General features: G+C 44.9%; 3 protein-coding genes across 8 annotated transcripts in view; 1 reads left to right on the forward strand and 2 right to left on the reverse strand.

Annotated features, from left to right (window-relative positions):
* Window positions 1-13,823, reverse strand: part of LOC119825330 (protein POLR1D-like) — a 33,466-nt gene extending 19,643 nt beyond the window's left edge. Inside the window, exon 1 of the mRNA XM_038346150.1 lies at window positions 13,698-13,823. Coding sequence (XP_038202078.1) covers window positions 13,698-13,723 — 26 coding nt within the window. The 5' untranslated portion in view covers window positions 13,724-13,823. The remainder of the gene's footprint in view (window positions 1-13,697) is intronic.
* LOC119825329 (DNA-directed RNA polymerases I and III subunit RPAC2) lies at window positions 12,346-13,830 on the reverse strand. The gene is made up of 2 exons (XM_038346149.1): window positions 13,698-13,830; window positions 12,346-12,902 (listed from the first exon to the last, which is right to left on the reverse strand). Exons 1-2 carry the CDS (start codon window positions 13,721-13,723, stop codon window positions 12,527-12,529), a joined length of 402 nt encoding a protein of 133 aa, XP_038202077.1. The 5' UTR covers window positions 13,724-13,830; the 3' UTR covers window positions 12,346-12,526.
* A 1,014-nt stretch (window positions 13,831-14,844) lies between these two features.
* Lnx2 (ligand of numb-protein X 2) overlaps window positions 14,845-17,736 on the forward strand; it is a 61,047-nt gene continuing 58,155 nt past the window's right edge. The window contains exon 1 of one of the 6 annotated variants that reach the window (XM_038344757.1): window positions 14,845-14,982. The gene's annotated coding sequence lies outside the window, so the exon portion shown is untranslated. Of the gene's footprint in view, window positions 15,002-17,525; window positions 17,667-17,736 lie in introns of those variants that run through there. The other 5 variants (XM_038344756.1, XM_038344759.1, XM_038344758.1 and 2 more) reach the window with 5 other exon arrangements.

Consider the following 17,736-nt stretch of genomic DNA (forward strand, 5'->3'; position numbering starts at 1 on the left):
AGGAGACAGTAGCCACAATACTGGTGAGACAATGAGTCCAGTTTGGAGATTTGATAGCTTTTGTGGCATTCAAGAGCACAGAGCTATGGGGTCTATTAAATGGGGTCATTCTCATAAGCCTCTTAGAACTTCTGTGGGGACTAAATATAATCATATATATAGTTATGCAACAATAAGGCACTGAATAAATATAAGGTGCTATTTTAAGATTTTTCAAAGTAGATTGTACCTTTGTAAAGAAAAGCACACAAATATTACCTAATACCCATCACATACACAGTGATTACAGCGTGTCACTTCTCGGACTCCCAGAAGAACCCTTGACCTTGTCGCCGCCCCCCACCCCTTTTAGTGATGAGACAACTAAGACTTCGGGGTGGTGGTACTGTATATTCTAAGTCAACACAGGGGCAAAGATGACTCTAAGCTCAAGTCTATGACCTTGTCCATACAAATATTTCTTAGTTTTACTCATCCATAAAGATAATTTCCATATTTTTGAAGCTGTTCAAGATGTGTTTTGGAAAATGTAAGTGAAAAAGTTAAAATGAATTTATTTAAAGATGATGCCCATGAAGTTTAATAAGCTGAAAAATTCTATTTTCACAAACCAAGTCCTACTAGTAAAGGTTCTGAAGCAGACTCTAAGCCATGGTTAACACTTGCTAGCTGTATAACTTAAGTCAGCCTCCTTAACTTTACAGACCTCAGTTTCCTTTCCTACAGGTGGGAAGCTACCAACTCTGAAAGGAGGGTGGAGCTGGTTCCCCACTTGAGCCAGTCTCACTTTACAGTCAGAGCTGTGTGGAGGTAGGCCATCTGCTTTTGGCTAGAAATAAGCCTCGTTGGCGTTCTCAAGTCTTAGCTTGCTGGGAAGCACACAGCTCGGATAGTCAACCCATTAGAACCAGCCAACAGGAAGAAAACCTGCTTTTGCCTGCGTCAAGTCTGGGCAGCAGACAGTGACACACCCATAGGCTGACAGTTCCTAATCATAAGCCTCTAAAGCCCCCATTTTCACCATCCATTTAAGGACAAAGTATAACCTTCACATGCAGACAGGAGCAAAATTGAAACATCAAGCCTGAAAGCTTAGATCACAGAATCTGATACAGAACATAGATCAACTTGTTCACTCTGACAAAGAAAACGATGGCCGCACTCCACACCTCATCTTTGAAATGCAGTGCTAATTGAAACTTCTGTCTCCAATTTCATAGATAAATCATTTTTTGAAGAAAAATTCTACTAGGTATTTTTAGCACCAAGATTTACGCTTAAGTATGCAGAACAGTAAGCAAGCCAGGATCTGAAACCACTTTAAATGAGGAATCTCAGTGATGCATGATCCTTGAACTCTGAGTTCCAATTACAACTTATTCTGGGATCCCAGTTGGTTAGAAACTAACACTTATGCAATGCTGCTCCCAGAAGACACGGGTTATTAAATGAAAATTGCAGTGCAAGGCATGGAATACCTCCCTATGAGTTACTGGTAAGGCAGGCCCCAGAAGTCTCCAAAACAACACAGACTATTACCATTGTCCTTGGCTACCCTCCATAATAACTACGTGGTAAGACCCTATTTGACTGCAGGGCTAGAAAAATCAACCTCAAACCAACCAAGAAACCTTCCTGCTAGTTGGTAGTGCTGGAAGGTGCTATGCAGGCTGCTGGGGAAGACCTCAGAGTCCTTACCCAGCACTGGACCCTGCATGCAACAATACCATCCTGCCTAGGCAAGATGTGCCTACTGGTGCAGTAGCTGCAGCACTGTGAGAGGGTCACTATCATTTTCTGATTGGATTTGAGGTCTGTTCCACAAGAGGAAATTTTGTACCTGGTACTATCATCCTGGTCAAAAGCCTACAGCTGAGGAGAACCTGCTAGTATTGTTACTTCACTAAATGGTAATGTCACATTGTTTCTTAATATTTATGTTTCTAGCTATAGACCTGGGCTGCTCTAATACTTGTAGGAGAGGCTTCTCATGTGCAGTGGGCAGCAATCAATGCAGACACATTAATTTATCAATGCACTAACAGACTGAGTGCTCAGCCCTAAATGGGAAATGTTTATCTTCACCACCCCGGTTTCCTGCCCAGGCTCAGGGACTATCTTGAAAAAGGAGGCAGGAAGGATGTAGGAGCCAGAGCACAGGGAGCAGTGCAGTGAAAAGCTGCTTCTGGGCATGCCATGGCTATTCCTTTTGTGAACTCATAGCAGTTGTGCTTACTCATGCAAAATCAAGCCAGTCAAGATTCTGGCATAGCTGGGAGTGGGTGCTCGCCAGGCCTCGCCTCGGTGTGGAACAATCAGCATTTAATAGCTACTGGGGGAGGGAGAGGCATTCTTTTGTGAGGATGTCCCCAGGGGTAGGCTGCTGCTCACGCTCCAGTGGATGGACCCACACTCATGCACCAATTAGATAAACTTAGTGGGTTATTTAAAAAACAAAACATGAAGTTGGAAGGGGAACATGTTAGGGGAAATATGGGGAGGGTGAGGGCATATATATTCCATGACATACATGTATGAAATTCTCAAGAATAAGAAAATTATAATTAAATAAATTAATATCAATTGACTAAATGTCTATGCGGATGCTAGTGAGGGCTACAAGAGCCTGTTCTTCTTGTGAAGCAAATGTGCCAAGATGGCACAACAGACACCCATCACAGAGTACCCCACTGGATTCTTGCTTGTCTTTTGTAAGGTTCAAGACTGTATCTAAAAGATGGAATATCTAAAATTCCACACTACAAAGCAAGGACAAACTAATACTTGAGTAGTCCTATGTAAGTTTGTCATCTAGTTTTATTATTTTTTGCAATATTATTATCTGTGAGTCCCCCAACTCTGAGACCAGATTGTGCATATATAAAGTAGAAAAGACATTCAAAATCCAAGTGTGCTTCCACATCAGCTCTCATTAACATGAGAGAAACTCATTTGCCTTGGTGCTGCAAATCTAGAGACTGGACCTCTTGGAGTTCTGTTTGTTTGTTTGTTTGTTTGTTTGGAGACACGGTTCTCTGTGTAACAGCCCTAGTTGTCCTGGAACTAGTCCTTGTAGACCAGGCTGGCCTCGAACTCACAGAGATCTGCCTGCCTCTGCCTCCCAAGACTGGACTTCTTAGAGATGATAAACACATCTAATTCTCCTCAGCTCGGGCTAAAATCACCTAGCTGCATCTGGCAGACTATGGAGCTACAGACATGTGGCCATAAACTGACCCAACAGTTAGTTAGTTTTAACATTTGAAATTCAAGTTCAGCTCTTAAGGTATTTAATAAAGAAAAAAAAAGTTCATCTTATCAAGCATCGCCTATGGGCCAGGCACAATTCCAGGGGCTGTGGATAAGTATCATTTAGACAAAAGTTTCTGTACTCACAGAGTTTATGCTATAGTGTGCACCAGATTGTGTGTGTGTGTGGGGGGGGGGGGTTAGAGAGGCAGCAGACAATAAAAATATGTAAATTGTATATATTGTTATATATGTCTGTATATACGTACACACACATATATTTAAGGCAATAAGATTATAGAAGGAAAAACCTGCAGGGAAGGGTTTGGGGAAAGAGCTTACAATCAAGAGTTAGAAGAAACGATAGCTATCGTTCACCTGCATATTACTCTAGCGCTTCCTGCACATAGGTATGATTCATTGACAAACTCATGCTTTTGTCTTCCTGAGTTCACAAGTGTCAGCTGATGTTAATGTAGAATCAGGTCATTATGAGCTCTCAGCCCTCTTTGGGCTTCATTCTTTTCCTCCCTGTGTAGAACTGACAATCACCATACACACCTTCCTTCATCCCCAGCAAACAAGGATACTCGGAGTTCCTTAGAGTTCATAGTTAGAGTTAGTCAGTAAACAAGGCCATCCCAGCTTAGTGAGCGACAAGTGCTATGAAGGAACACTTCTAAGGAAAGGAGGACAAAGCAAGGCATGGATTTTAGGATATTTAAGATCGTTTCAGAGGGGACTATAACAGGTTGCCTACAAGGTGGTCCCGAGGCTTCCACTACCCAACGTTCCGAGTAACCCCAGAAGTGGAGTATGACCGCACTGAATCACATTTAACATCAGGACTGGTGAGATATCACGTCTGAGATTAGGGTACACAGAGATTTCTATTGCTGTGATGAAATACCCATGACCAAAAGCAACTTGGGGAGGAAAGGGTTATTTCATTTCACTCACACTGCTATATCACAGTTCATCATGGAAAATGGGGAGGGAACCTGCAGGCAGGAGCTGATGGAGAGATCACGAGGAATGCTGCTTACTGGTTTGTTCCTCATGACTTGGCTCAGCCTGCTTGCTTTTCTTTCTTTCTTCCTTTCATTTTCTTTTTTCTGTTTTGTTTTGTTTTGAAACAGAGTCTCACTATGTAGCTCTGGTTGTCTTGGAACTCACTATGTAGACCAGGTTGGCCTTGAACTCATAGAGATCTACTTGCTCCTACCTCTTGAGTGCTGGGATTAAAGATGTACATCACCACCATTCAGCTAGCCAGATTGCTTATAGTACCCAGAACCACCAGGTCAGGAGTGGCACTACCCACTATTGGCTGGGCCCTCTAATACTTCACAGTCTGATCTTACGAAGGCAATTCTCAATTGAGATTCCCTCCTCTTAGATGACTATAGCTTGTGTCAAGTTCATAGAAAACTAGCCAGGACAATGACCAATGGTACAGTTACAATGACAGATACACCCATAGATAACAAGACACAGCCTGTGAACATCATTATTTAACCACCATTATCTGGCTTGACCAGCCAAAACAACAACAGATGACATCTGAGAGTGTGTATCCACTAGGAATTGTGCTACGTATTTTAATTAATTTATTCTTTATAATAATCCTACCAAGTGAGTGCTATTATTCACCCAGTTTACAGATAAGGAAACCAGAGGTTCAGAAAAGCCTAGTTACTGACCCATATTCACAAGCTAGGAAGTGGTAGAACCACCAGGCCTTCTTACCTCAGAGTTCTCACTCTTGGCTCTTATATAATACTGCCCTGAAAAAGAGGGCTCTACAGAGCCGTCTCTTCTGCCCTTGAGAAGGGAAAGAAACTCAAGTCCACATAGCTAAGCAAACTGGTTTATCTCTTCCTCCTTAAATATTCTAGGCAGTTTGATTTTCTCATGAGCACTTTATATAGATTATAGGTCTTCTTTCTTCCTTTCTTTCTTTTTCTTTCTCTCTTTCTCTCTCTCTCTCTCTTCCTTCCTTCCTTCCTTCCTTCCATCCTTCCTTCCATCTTCCTTTCTTTCTCTCTCTTTGTTGTGGAATATTAGTTGAAGATGTGATATATTTATTGATACTGTGGAACATTTCACTTTTCAATGATGCAAAGATGTGTTGCGTTCTTTTATATAGCATTAGGTTAACTCTGTGAAGCTGTGTTAACTTTACCTGCCTAAAACACCTGATGGTCTAATAAAGCGCTGAATGGCCAACAGCAAGGCAGGAGCAAGGATAGGCAGGGCTGGCAGGCAGAAAGAATAAACAGAAAGAGAAGAGTGGAAAGGAGAAAAGAAAAGTGGGAAGGAAAAAGTGAGAAAAAAGGAGAGAAGACAGCAGGGGCCAGTCACCCAGCTACTAAGCAAGTCACAGAGTAAGAAGAAAGGTATACAGAATAGAGAAAGATAAAAGCCCAAAGTGAAAAATTAGATGGGATAATTTAAGAAAAGCTGGCTAGAAACCAGCCAAGTGAAGGCCAGACATTCGTAAGTAAGAATAAGTCTCTGTGTGTTTGATTATTTGGGAGATGGGTGGCAAGGCCCCCAAAGAGTAAGAGTAAAAACGAGCAAACAAACAAACAAACAACTATCTTCCTTCTCTCCTTTCTTTTGAGACAGGGTCTTTCTATGTAGTTGATCTGGAACTTGCTCTGTAGATCAGGCTGGCCTCAAATTCAAAGATTTCTGCCTGCCTCTGTCTCCCAAGAGAGAGCTGGTGTTAAAGTGTATACAGAACGCCCAGCTGGAGCTTTCCTTTGATGCAGGTAGAAAAGGTCATTTACTAGAAACAGGAGTTATTGACTAAGGCATACATATGGTTATGCAGTTTATGATCACTGGCCTAGATCGAGGCCTGGCTTCCGACCAGCATTCCAGATACCTGGCACTGTACCAGGTACCTACCCATCTGCTACGGACCTTTATTTGCTTTGGGTCTTCACCTTTAAGTGTGGGGAAGACTTTGAATGCTCCAGCAGAGTCTTCATTTCTTTTTGAAGAGGAAAAACCCAACCCACCTATTTTTGATTGTTATGTATATTCTATTAATAGGGATGCTATTTCAGAATGGCTTATTTAGAAAAGTTTTAACAAACTGGGAACCTAGCATACTTCTTTCCAGTGCTCCCTGGGGCTAAAAGATTCACAGAAACTACTCAGTTTTCGTTTGTTCCAAAATCTTCACTCAAGAAGATATATAAACCAATCAATTTGTTCAACATGCCTAACAATATTATAATAATCACATTAATCACTAATATTGACTGACAGCATGCATTTATTATCTCTCTGGGCCATTAGAAACTAAGCTGCATGCAGGTCAACTTGTTTCCTGCTATATCCCTGTGCTCAGTAGTTATTTAACAAATGAATGAAATGATTTTATATTTTGAAGACAAGGTCTTGCTGTGTGAACCTCAAACCCTCCATCCTTCTGCCTCAGCTTCTTAAGGGCTGGAACTAGCTTTGTGTACCACCATGCCCAGCTGGACTGTTTCCTTTGAAGACAACCTCATGGTGTCAACAGGCAATAGCAAGGCTCCTCCCTCTTCCTACCACCAAGTCTTACACTCAGAATCCCTGGATTTGCATCTTCTTTAAAAGGTGCCAATTGTTCTGACATGGTTGCCAGGGAGATGGATTTAGTACAGTTGATTCTTTAACTCCTAGTAGTAGGATACACCAGGGGAGAGGTTAATCTTGCCTTACTGGTTTTTGGTTAAGGGAGTGGCTGGAAAACCTCAGAGTAAGTGAACATGGATATAGGCCCCAGAAGTTTGGGTTCACTTCCAACCTTTCTCTCTGTATCTTTACCATGATATAGGATCTCTCTAAGTTTCTTTTCTAGAAATTTCTTGTATTCATTGTTATCAAGTCTCCAGTCCTACATCTATGTTGGTAGTCAATCACACCTGCACTATTATACGGTCTGAAATCACTGCTGGCTCGACTGTTCTCTGACAACTCACCCATTCTGCACACAGATATGGGACGAAAACCCATCATTTATGGAATATATTGACTCAAGACTCATTATTGCTCCCCTTTGGAAGGGGGTGACCAAACTCTGGACCTACATAGGCTAGGGCAGGAATTCTACCACAAAGCTGCAAGTGATGCATCTCATTTATTTGTTTTGAGCATGGTCTCAACAAGCTGTTCAAGCTGAGCTTTGAACTTACTCTGTAGTCCAGTCTGTCAATGAACTTGAGGCCCTCCTACGTCAGTACTACTTCCATGCAGCTGGGATTATAGGCATGAGAGAGTGTGCCCAGCTAATAGCTCCTTTATACTGCAAAGAGGAAAGCCATACATCTTTGAACATTGGTATTTCTTTCACAGTCCACTAGCTTCAGTATTGCAAGAGTTCCTGGAAAGCAGACTATGCCTGCCTTCTTTGCTGTCCTCAGCACCTAGAATAGAGTGCAGCTATCAGAGCAGGATGGTGCCCTGGAAACAGCGATTGCCTCAAGCCTGCCTTATCTGTTCTATTCTATATTCTGAACTTACCTATGCAACACCACACATTAGCACAAAGTCTTCTTTTTCATATATACAACTCATCTGCCCTGCCCCAAATCACAGCTTTGTTGGAATGACTCATTACTCTCGTGTCCATCATTTTTCAGGGTGGTGCTAATAGGTGCATACTTGCTGGTAGACAGTGTGAGGTTCAGTGTGGGCTGGGTGTGATAAGCATTCCATCCTTGAAGTAAAAGGACCTACAGAGCAACTGTGCCACAATATCTTATAAAAATCTAAAGAAAATACAGTATTAAGAATTTGGCCTGAAAAGGGAAAGATCTGGAATCTTTGAAAACAAGCTGATGGATCTGGTGGCATCTCTTAGGGGATCTAATTGAAGAATGTTCCAAAGATCACCTGAATTTATAACCAAAACATGACTTTTGTCTAAGACATGGAAGACTATAATCTTTTTTAAAAAAATATATTTGTATTAGCTGAGTATGGTGGCATTACAACTTTAATCCCAGTACTCAGGAGGCTGAGGCAGGTGGATCTCTGTAAATCTGAGGACAGCCTGGTCTACAGAGTGAGTTCCAAGACAGCCAGGGCTACATAGACATACTTTGTCTCAACTCCCACCCCCAAATATTTGTAACTAAATTTTTTTAAAATATATTTTGATTATGCTCTTCTTCTCCTGGAGACTACAATCTTAATAAATGAACAGGAAAGGGTGGTCAACCATGGGTAAAAGAATCTGATGTACTTTCCTATCTCTTGAAGTGCAGGATGCTCTTGAACTAAATGGATCACTTTTTATGTAGACACTTTTTCTTCTCTACAGAGATACTGCACAAACCTGTATTATGTCAATTAGGGCACTTAGATGTTACTGCTATATGTAATTTAGAACTAGTTTGTAAAGTGCTTTGAAAATGGCAAGCGCTAAGCCAAATACTCAGAATTATTAGATATTAAAAGCCTTTGGCATGTAGGCATATTATTTAATGATTGGCTCTTTAGCAGGCACAGGATTTTACAGCTGAACACAACTTCTGATCTTGAATCATTAACACTGCAGTGGTTTGGGTGCAATGTTATTAGAGAGTAAGTAAGATAGTGAGGTTTTTATCCCCCTGCCCCATTTTTATAAATAAATGATTCAAGTCCAAGTCTGTCTCCCACATTCTTCTTCCTGTCCTTTTTTTCATGGCCTTGGCCTTGAACTCATTCTGTAGACCTCAAACTCAGTTCTACCTACCTCTCTCTACCTACAGGTATTAAAGGCGTGCACGACCACACCCAGATCCGGCCCAACCTTCCTTCAATTTCTACTGACTCTAGGCAACAATTCTTTCCACACATGGGGGGGGGGGCACAGACTCCTGATTACCCTCTTTTCTCCCTTCACCCATCTGCCTTCAAAAAAACGTTTCATGTGAACCTGTTTATGGCCACCCTGAACAGATTCTGACTGCATGCCCCAGGACTGGTGGTAATTAATCCTTTACTGCAACGATACTGTGAAATGTGGTGCTCACTAGTGGAACACTTTCTGTGTGTGTACTAATTGGGCTCCCCCCCTTTTTTTTCTTTTTTGTTTTTTGAGTCAGGGCTTCTCAACAGCCCTGGCTACCCTGGAACTCTCTCTGTAGACCAGGCTGGCCTTAAACTCAGAGATCCACCCATCTCTGTCTCCAGAGTGCTGGGATTAAAGGCATGAGCCACCACAGCCCAGCTTAATGGGCTTTCTTACATCTTCCAAGATTCCTTACTTTTTGAGATTGGTTTTCTAGAATATTTGCCACCCTATAATATTTTTTCTTTATACCCTGACTCCAAACTTTCATCATCCCTGTTGCAACCTAAACACCCCCCTCTAAGGGTTGTGTGCATTCTATCTTTGGAAAACTCAAACCAAGCCATTCTTCAGCAAAGTCCTCTCCTTAGATCCCAAAAGAATGCTGCTACAAGCCATTCTTCAGCAAAGTCCTCTCCTTAGATCCCAAAAGAATGCTGCTACCCACAGCCTAGTGACCTGGGTGCTAACTCCAACAGACCCCCCCCCCCCTACACCCGTTGCTCGGCTGACTTACTCATCACTTTCCCTGGCTTCTACAGCTCCACTTTCTGCAGAATTTGCCATCTCTTCAGTTACTCCTTTCGCCACACTTTACCACTGAGGTTGTCCAAGGCTTGGTTCTCGGGCCCCGTCTTTGTCTCTCTGCAGCCTTTGTTTATTTACAGCTTTATGATTAGCACTCACAAAGTTTATTTTTAGCCTAGATCTCTTCCATGGCCCTCAACTCATGCCCTACAATATCCACAACAAAACATCTGATTTCTTTTAAGCTCCTGGTAGTAATTGGCCCCAGTCCTAGGTGGAAGATGGAGTCATGTTTGTGTGACTTCCACATCCCGTTCCTGAGGACTTCACCCTTCTCTGCATTGTTATCTTAACACTTTTCTGGGCCACCTTGACTCTTCCAGATGATCTCTGCTTCTAGTCTGATTTTGTTACATCTACCCCATCATCCCACACTGTAATCAAAGTAACATATCGCTTGAGCTCCCCACCACCCAAATCCAGAGAACAGAGTCTTCTTCTGGCCTGATACAAACACTAAAACATGCAAATCTTTCAACTCTGCAACCTTTAGGACCAGTTCACATTGTCCCCCAAGCACACATTTGCTCACCTGGCTACATAGCTACTTCCTTTTTTCTCTATAGCTCTGGACAACTTTCCCATTCTGCCCAAAGCAGTTCCCTACTTGACCCTGAATTTGCTTCCTCCAGAGAATTTAGACTTAAAAGTTCCTATTGTCAAACTGGGTGTGGCAGGACACGCCTTTAATCCCAGCACTTAGGAGGCAGAAACAGGTGGATCTCTGAGTTTGAGGCCAGCCTGGTCTAGAGAGTGAGTTCTAAGACAATCAGGGATGTACGGAGAAACCTTGCCTTGAAAAACAAAGTTCTTACTGTTATCTGTTCTCAAGGCCTGGCACAATGCAGACACTCAGTGAGTACAAAACTATCTTTTAAAAAAGTGGGCCAAGTGTGGGAAATATAGGCTCTTGGCAGGATAGAAGAGGTCAAATTTAACTAAAAGTTTCCATATCTTAAGTATATCGGTGATGTTTTTCTGAGGCAAGCTTTTGCTATGCATATTTAGTCTGGTCTTCAATTTGCAGTTCTCCCAATTCAACTTCTTCAACGCTGAGATTAGGTGTGTACCATCATCCCCAGCAAACAATGAAGTTTTGACTGAAGACCCCAAAGCACAATGCTCTAGAGAATGGGGTGACTGAGCTCAAGGGCTCCAGATATTTAGGGTGAAGTCATACTTGGGTAGGACATACTTACAAGATAGGACTGAAGAGAAAAACAGGATGATTCTTGGATGTGACATATTTTACTAATATTTTAAGTTTCCAAAATGTCATTTCTTCCATACAGATATCCTCCTCCAAATTCTGACTTTTTATCAATAGTATCTCTTCTATGTAACCCTGGGCTCTATTTGCACAACCACCTAAGGACTGGTAATGTTACCTGGTAATCCCAGTTTTTCCAATAATTAAAATTGGGGCAGAGTAGACAGCTCAGCTGGCAAAAGACTTGCTGTGAAAACCTCTCTAGAACCCATAGACTTAAGTGAGTAGGGAGAGTGTAGGTCTGTAATCCCAACGCTCAGGAGATCACGGGTGGGTCCCTGGGGCTTTCTAGTAGGGTAGCCTAGCCTAACTGACAAACTCCAGTCCAGTGAGATTCTGTCTCAAAATCTAAGGTAGGGCGGGGAATAATGGCAAATGCCCTTAATATCAGCATGTGGGGAAATTAAGGCAGAGGCAAGGTGGAATCTATGAGTTTACAAAGTCAAGCCAGGCAGAGCTATTTAGTGAGACTGTCTCCAAACTAACCAAGCATAAATAGGTAGGTGGTTCCTGATGAGCCATGCTGAAGGCTGGTTCATCACATGAACATGCCCACATACAACACAATAAAACTGGTTTAGTTGTCCTAACCTGTATTTCATTGGTGTTCAAGCAGTAAACAGGTATCTATCCTACAAATGTTACAAAGATGGAGCTTGAGACCAATTCAAATTCTCGTTAAAAAATTATAATTCTTAAAGTGTTCTTCAAGCCATCCTCGCCCTTACTCAGTCTAGCAATCATATGAAATGATGCATTTACATTAATAAAAATCCAGGGCTGGCAAGATGGCTCAGTGTGTAAAGATGCTTGCTGCCAAGCCTTGACAATCTATGGATCCCATATGGTAGAAAGAGAGAATCGACTCCCATGGTTGTCCTCTGACTCCCATGTGTGTGCCATGGCATGCTTGTGCACACACAAAGTAAAACGTAAAAAACAACAAAACACAAGTTCCCTCTGCAATCTCTTTCCTGCATTTTTAACTACAATTTATCTTCTGATCTATCTCCACTTTCCTCAGCACTTCAATCATATAGAAATGAATAACTCTTTAATATCCATGATCAAAACCCTCAGCTTGGCCCAATTATCTGTTCACTTGCAGTGTTGGTTCAGTTAAGGAGTGACACCATTCTTGGGGGATCACCTATGTGCAAGGAAGAGAAACCACTCAAACTAGTTTAAACAAAAGAGAGAATTTATTAGGTAAATATACTTGCAGAGATTCCAACAGCTGTAACGGGTCAACAGCGGGAACCACACCTTTCTATAGGACAGAGCACGCTGCAATCACACACTATAGTTCTGGGTTCTGCACCATCATGAGGGTGGTCCTCCTTGTAACCTTGCACGAGGGACTAGACTGTGGGTTCACTTCTGCTTGCCTTTTGATCTTTATAATCCTTTATGCTGGCCTCAAACTTGTCAAGCACATGCTGGCAGACATTCATGAGCTCATTCAGGCCTTTCTGAAACGGCTCGACAGCTGGAAGTGTACCCCGTGTCTGAATTCGCAAATTAATTTTGCTCTCTGAAGGATGGGTCGTAGTGTAACCACAAAATTCCACTTCCGGGTTCTTCATAATCATGTACCGCAGAGAATTTCCTAGGGTATGGTCCTCCTCGTGCAATACAAATGTCACACACTGTCTATCTGTTCCAGCTGCCTGGACCATTTCCAAGGCTGTCTTCCTCTCGCCTTCAGCCATTGAGGTCTTCAATCCTGATATTTTTCTACACACATATTTTTTTGTAAGAATGAGATCATATGGATTTTGTGATTAGCTTTTAAAGATTCACTACCTCATTTTCCTATCTCCACAGCATCTATCCATAAATATTTAACTCCATTTTCTCTCTACTCCATTTGACCAAGTATACTGCCCACAATGGGCAAAAAACCCACAAAGTTAAATGTTTGCAAAATCTTTCTTTGAATAGAGCAAAAGAGGCAGAGTTACAATAAATAGGATAGGCCCTGCTGGAAGATGAAAAGGGAGTTGACAGGCATAAAAAACACGATTATTTTGGCATAAAAATGGCAACCACAAGTTATCAAGGTGACAGGCTCAGTTACGGCTTCCATTTGAAAGAGGTAAGGAAACTAGTAAGCGAAAGGAAGTGAAAAGTTTAATAGGAGGAATCTGGCGAACAGAGAGAATTTACGTGCAGTGTGAACAAGCGGAGTTGCAGGAACTTTAGGCGACTTAACACGCCAGCACCGCCCGGTGCGTGACCTTACACGAGGCAGTTCTAACGGGGGTGGCAGTTTGGCACTTAGAGCTGGATTCCCAACTTCTCTCCCCTCCCGGATGGCTAGTATCCCTCTGAGCTTTTCTGGATAAATAAGGCCACAGCTTCTCCTCCCTCTTCCCAATCCAGCCCGGCTCTACTCTCGATCCTCCCTCCTCTGCGCCTCGGGTCAGGCCTAGCCGCCCCTCCGGGCCGCAATCGGCCGCGTGCCCTTTCGCTACCCGCTTTGCTGGCCCGCCCCGCTACCTCCGCTCCCCTCTTCCCCTCCAACTTTACCTCTCCAGCTCCTGATCCTCTTCCATCGCGGGGGGAAGGGGAGGACGGCTCCAGGAAACCCTCAGGTGGTGCTGGCGAAAAGGACGCTCTTCCCCATGTCGCGAAAGATGCCGGCGAAGCAGGAAGGAAGACACCACCGACGGAAGGAGCGGGTGACGGAAGAAGGGAGGCGGAGCCGCAGCGGCGCGGCAGGGCCCGATTGGGGGGCGGAGCGAAAACAGAACACGCCCCCGGCCACGCCCCTGCGCGGGCCGGCCCGCTCACCTGGAACTGCGGAACCTGGGCGGCTGCGGGGCACCTCCAGTCCCCGTGTGCTGGCGAAGAGCACTGTCCCTCGCCTGTCGCCCCAAGATACCCGCTATTTAGGGTCGGAGTTGGATCTCTGATCTGCTAGACGCTCCAGGGATGGGACTGACCCGGGGTTGGCTTTTCCCCGGACTGGAGTCCTCCGGAGCCTTTCATAGGGCACCTTGCAACCTTGAAAAAGCAAGAGATTTGTGTGCAGAGCTGACTTTCCTGACCACACTGTGGTTGACGGGGCGCAGTTTTCTCCCTGGGGTTCAAACTCACAGCTCCATTAGGTGCAAGGGCAGCTTTTCTCTTTCTTTGGGGAGAGAAGTGTGAGTTTGGAGCACCGCCCTCCTTCCTCAGGAACTCACGCTCACCCAGGGCTGACCCGCGGTTCCTTTTTTCCTTTGATCCCAAGGAACCGCCCTTCTCTTCCCCTCAGGTGTGTCCTCCCAGCTCCCACCTGACTCCGGCCGGGCTGGCTCCTCGCCCCACCCCAGCCGTCCTCTCGCACACACCTACACGTCAGCCGCCCCGCGCCACCTGTTCGCCCTCAGCCTGCTCCCGCAGCCCTCCCCTCCCTTCAGCTGTCCCACGCCCGGCGCGGCGCTCCGGGGTGCACGCAGACACTTCCCGAGCGTCTTCTCTGTGTCTAAAGGGAGAATCCGGCCGGGAGCGATGGCGGAGGGCGGAGCGCGCTCACTCTAACTCGGGAGTGATGGGCAGAACCGGCCCGGCCCCTCGAGCTCCTTGATTGGCCAATATGCTCAGAGCCCGCCCTTAGTCCCGCCTTTCCCCGCCACTGATTGGCTCAGGTGCGTGTCGGGTTGGCCCCTGCGCTCGCCCCCGAGGGGAAAGGCAGCAGGGGCGGTTGAGAAGTGAAGTCTTGGCCGGACTTTGCTTCTCGCCAAGAAATCGGCGGCGGCGCGTCCCGGCGGAGCGGAGCCGGGCGGCGTCCTCGTCAGCGCTCCCCCGGGGAGCCGGCCGCTTTCCCGGAGTGAGTTTCTTCGCCTCAGGTGCGGGCGGGGATGGGGTGTGGCGTCGGGATAGGGGGAGCCCCCTGGGGAACCGGCCGGGGGCCGCGTGCAGTCCGGCCGGGCCCGGTGCGGGTGCCAGCTCCGGGCGCCGCGGTGCGGGTCTGCGCGGCACTCGCTGTTTAAGACCGGGAGCTTCGGGAACGAGTTCTTGCACTTCGCGTCTGCACGTTGTCGGGAGCCAGAGCAGCGCTAGCTAGCTGCCCTCTGGTTTTGTTCCCTGGAAGGGATGAACGGAGATCTTCCTCCCCGCCCCAGCCTGTTGCGGGAGAATTCTCACCTTTCCCTTCAGGCTAGAGACAGATTTGACATGTTTGGGGGGAAGGGGAGGATCATTTCCAAATGCATCTCGGTTTGAAAGCATTTGCGCACGAAGCACCGTTTGGGAAACATCGCTAGCTTTTCGAAGCTTTCTGCCACGTTTCACACAAGGACTTTTAAATGGAGTGGTATAGTATTCCCGTTTACATTTAAGATTGTGTGTTTGCCAGAAGCCTAGGGGCACTTCCGCATGGCTCTATCGAATCAATTTTTCTTTTCTCACAGTGTAGCCCTGGCTGGCCTGGAACTCCCAGAGATCCGCCTCCCTCTGCCTCCTGGGGGCTGTGGGATTAGAAAGACATGCGTCCCCACACCCCGCCAATTTTTCTTTAAAAAACAAAAACAAAAAACCACAGAAACCAATGGCAAGGACAGTTGGAGGAATCTGTGAGCTCCAGTTTATCCAAACTGCCTTCACTTTAAGAATGTCACATTCTTGTAGTCACAGTACTTAGAAATTGGCCTCCTTCCCAGGACACATTTTGCTTTTTCTCTAGCCTGTACAGTGACACAGCACAGATGAAGTTGGATCTCAGTAGGTCAATTCTGTTTGCTTTGATAGATTTGAACACCCTCCCCCATACCTTTGGACAAAAGGACTTTGGCAGGTAAAGAAGGAAGGGGGAATCTAGTGTCCTATTTGGCTGTCTGATCGTTGTTGAGCCAGAACTAACAAGGTTTTGCCATTTCAGCCTGTCCAAATTCCACGTGAGTTTTCCCATAGGGGTCAAATGTAGGCCAAGTCAGAGCAACACTAGACTCACATTGCTTTTAATTCAGTCCACTGTTCAATTCTAATTCTGTACTTTGTTTCTCTAATCTTCAAGTTTGAACCCTTTCGTTGTATATACATTTATCCACCTAGTGTCTTACAGCATGCCAGGAATTAGTTGGATCTTTTTGTTTTTGTTTTCGAGACAGGGTTTCTCTGTAGCTTTACAGCCTGTCCTGGAACTAGCTCCTGTAGACCAGGCTGACCTCGAACTCATAAGATATCGCTTACCTCTGCCTCCCGAGTGCTGGGATTAAAGGCATGTGCCACCACCACCCGGCTATCTCAGAGAATTTTGAACAAAATGATGTGGGAACTTGAAAATATATCTGCCTAGAAAGTGTCAGAGAAATCCTAGGCAATCTTCAAATTGGTATGGGCTATCTCCAGGAACATCCTAAATGCTTGTCTATAGAATGTGACATCAACTGCCGTGTGCATGGCTGATCTAAAGGGCCTAATGTTTGGGGTTGAAGTAATGGTCAGGGCTGGTTTGTTGTTCATCTTAGGGTTCATGGCACTTTTTACAGTGGACACTTAGATATTTGATGAAATGATAAAAAAAAAGAAGGGATTGTGTAGAACACATTAAGACATTTGGACCTCATCCAGTCAGTGATAGCGAGGTGTTAATTTCAAGCAGGGAAATGCTGTGGTAAGATTTGCATTCCATAAAGATAACTGCAGTGGGCTGGAGGATGGTGGGGTCCAGATGAGAGGTGAGAGACAGAATGGGGGGGGGGGGCTCTACTGTAGTCCCTGTGCAGATAATCACAAACCCAGGGCAGCCTCTTTGCTCTTTAGCGTTTTTGTCTGGTAGGATTTGGAAGCTTGAAAGAATAAAAACAACTGTGGCTATGGCTTAGACTAGAGCTCGGTGCTCGGTAAGAAGTTAGCCAGGGCTGGTTGTCAGTTTGTGCAGGAGCTGGTGTGGTGTTCTGGAGGTCTGGGCTTCTAGGCGAGTGACTAGATGTTCTTTTTTGTTTATTTTTGGTTTTTGTTCTTGAGATAGGGTTCACTGTGTAGCTCCGTCTCGGAACTCACTATGTAGACCAGACTGGTCTCGAACTCACGGAGATCTGTGTGCCTGCCTCTGCCTCCCCAGTGCTGGGATTTGTGCCACTACACCCTGTGATTCCTGTCTTTTTTTTTTTTTTTTTTTTTTTTTTTTTTTTTTTTTTTTTTTTTTGATTTGGGACATGGGTGTGGACTGAGGCAAAGAGGGTCAGGTTCTTTCAGTTGACTTTAGAATTACTATTCCATCTGAGTTTTGATTCCCTAACATGAAGGAAGTAGTCACAGTACCTGCTTAGTAAGGTTCGAGGATCAAGTGAAATTACGCATGTAATGCCCTTGACACAGCCTGTGGTGCAGTCCAAGTGCTGAATAAATATTAGTTGTTCCTTTGGTGACGACAGTATTAGTGAGATACTGGAATGTTAGAGGCTTGAGAAGGAACAGTTTACCACGCCTGATGGTGGAGTGAGAGGAAGGGAAGTGGAAGGAAGATCCAGCTTGTGGGGTACCTCTGGGATGATTGACATGTCAACCTGTGTAAGTTGGATAGACATTGAGAGAAAGGCAAAGAGTCTTTTTGGGTGTGCAGTGAGCGCTGTGTGAGCTC

The sequence above is a fragment of the Arvicola amphibius genome, chromosome 10 (genome assembly GCF_903992535.2).
Source record: "Arvicola amphibius chromosome 10, mArvAmp1.2, whole genome shotgun sequence".
Taxonomy (NCBI): Eukaryota; Metazoa; Chordata; class Mammalia; order Rodentia; family Cricetidae; genus Arvicola; species Arvicola amphibius.

Bases quoted from the DNA above. Each gene is read 5' to 3' on its own strand.
- LOC119825329 (XM_038346149.1), bottom strand. From the start codon at position 13,723: ATGGAAGAGGATCAGGAGCTGGAGAG. The intron at 12,903-13,697 runs GTAAAGTTGGAG...ATATGTGTGTAG, and splicing joins GAGGATCAGGAGCTGGAGAG to AAAAATATCAGGATTGAAGA.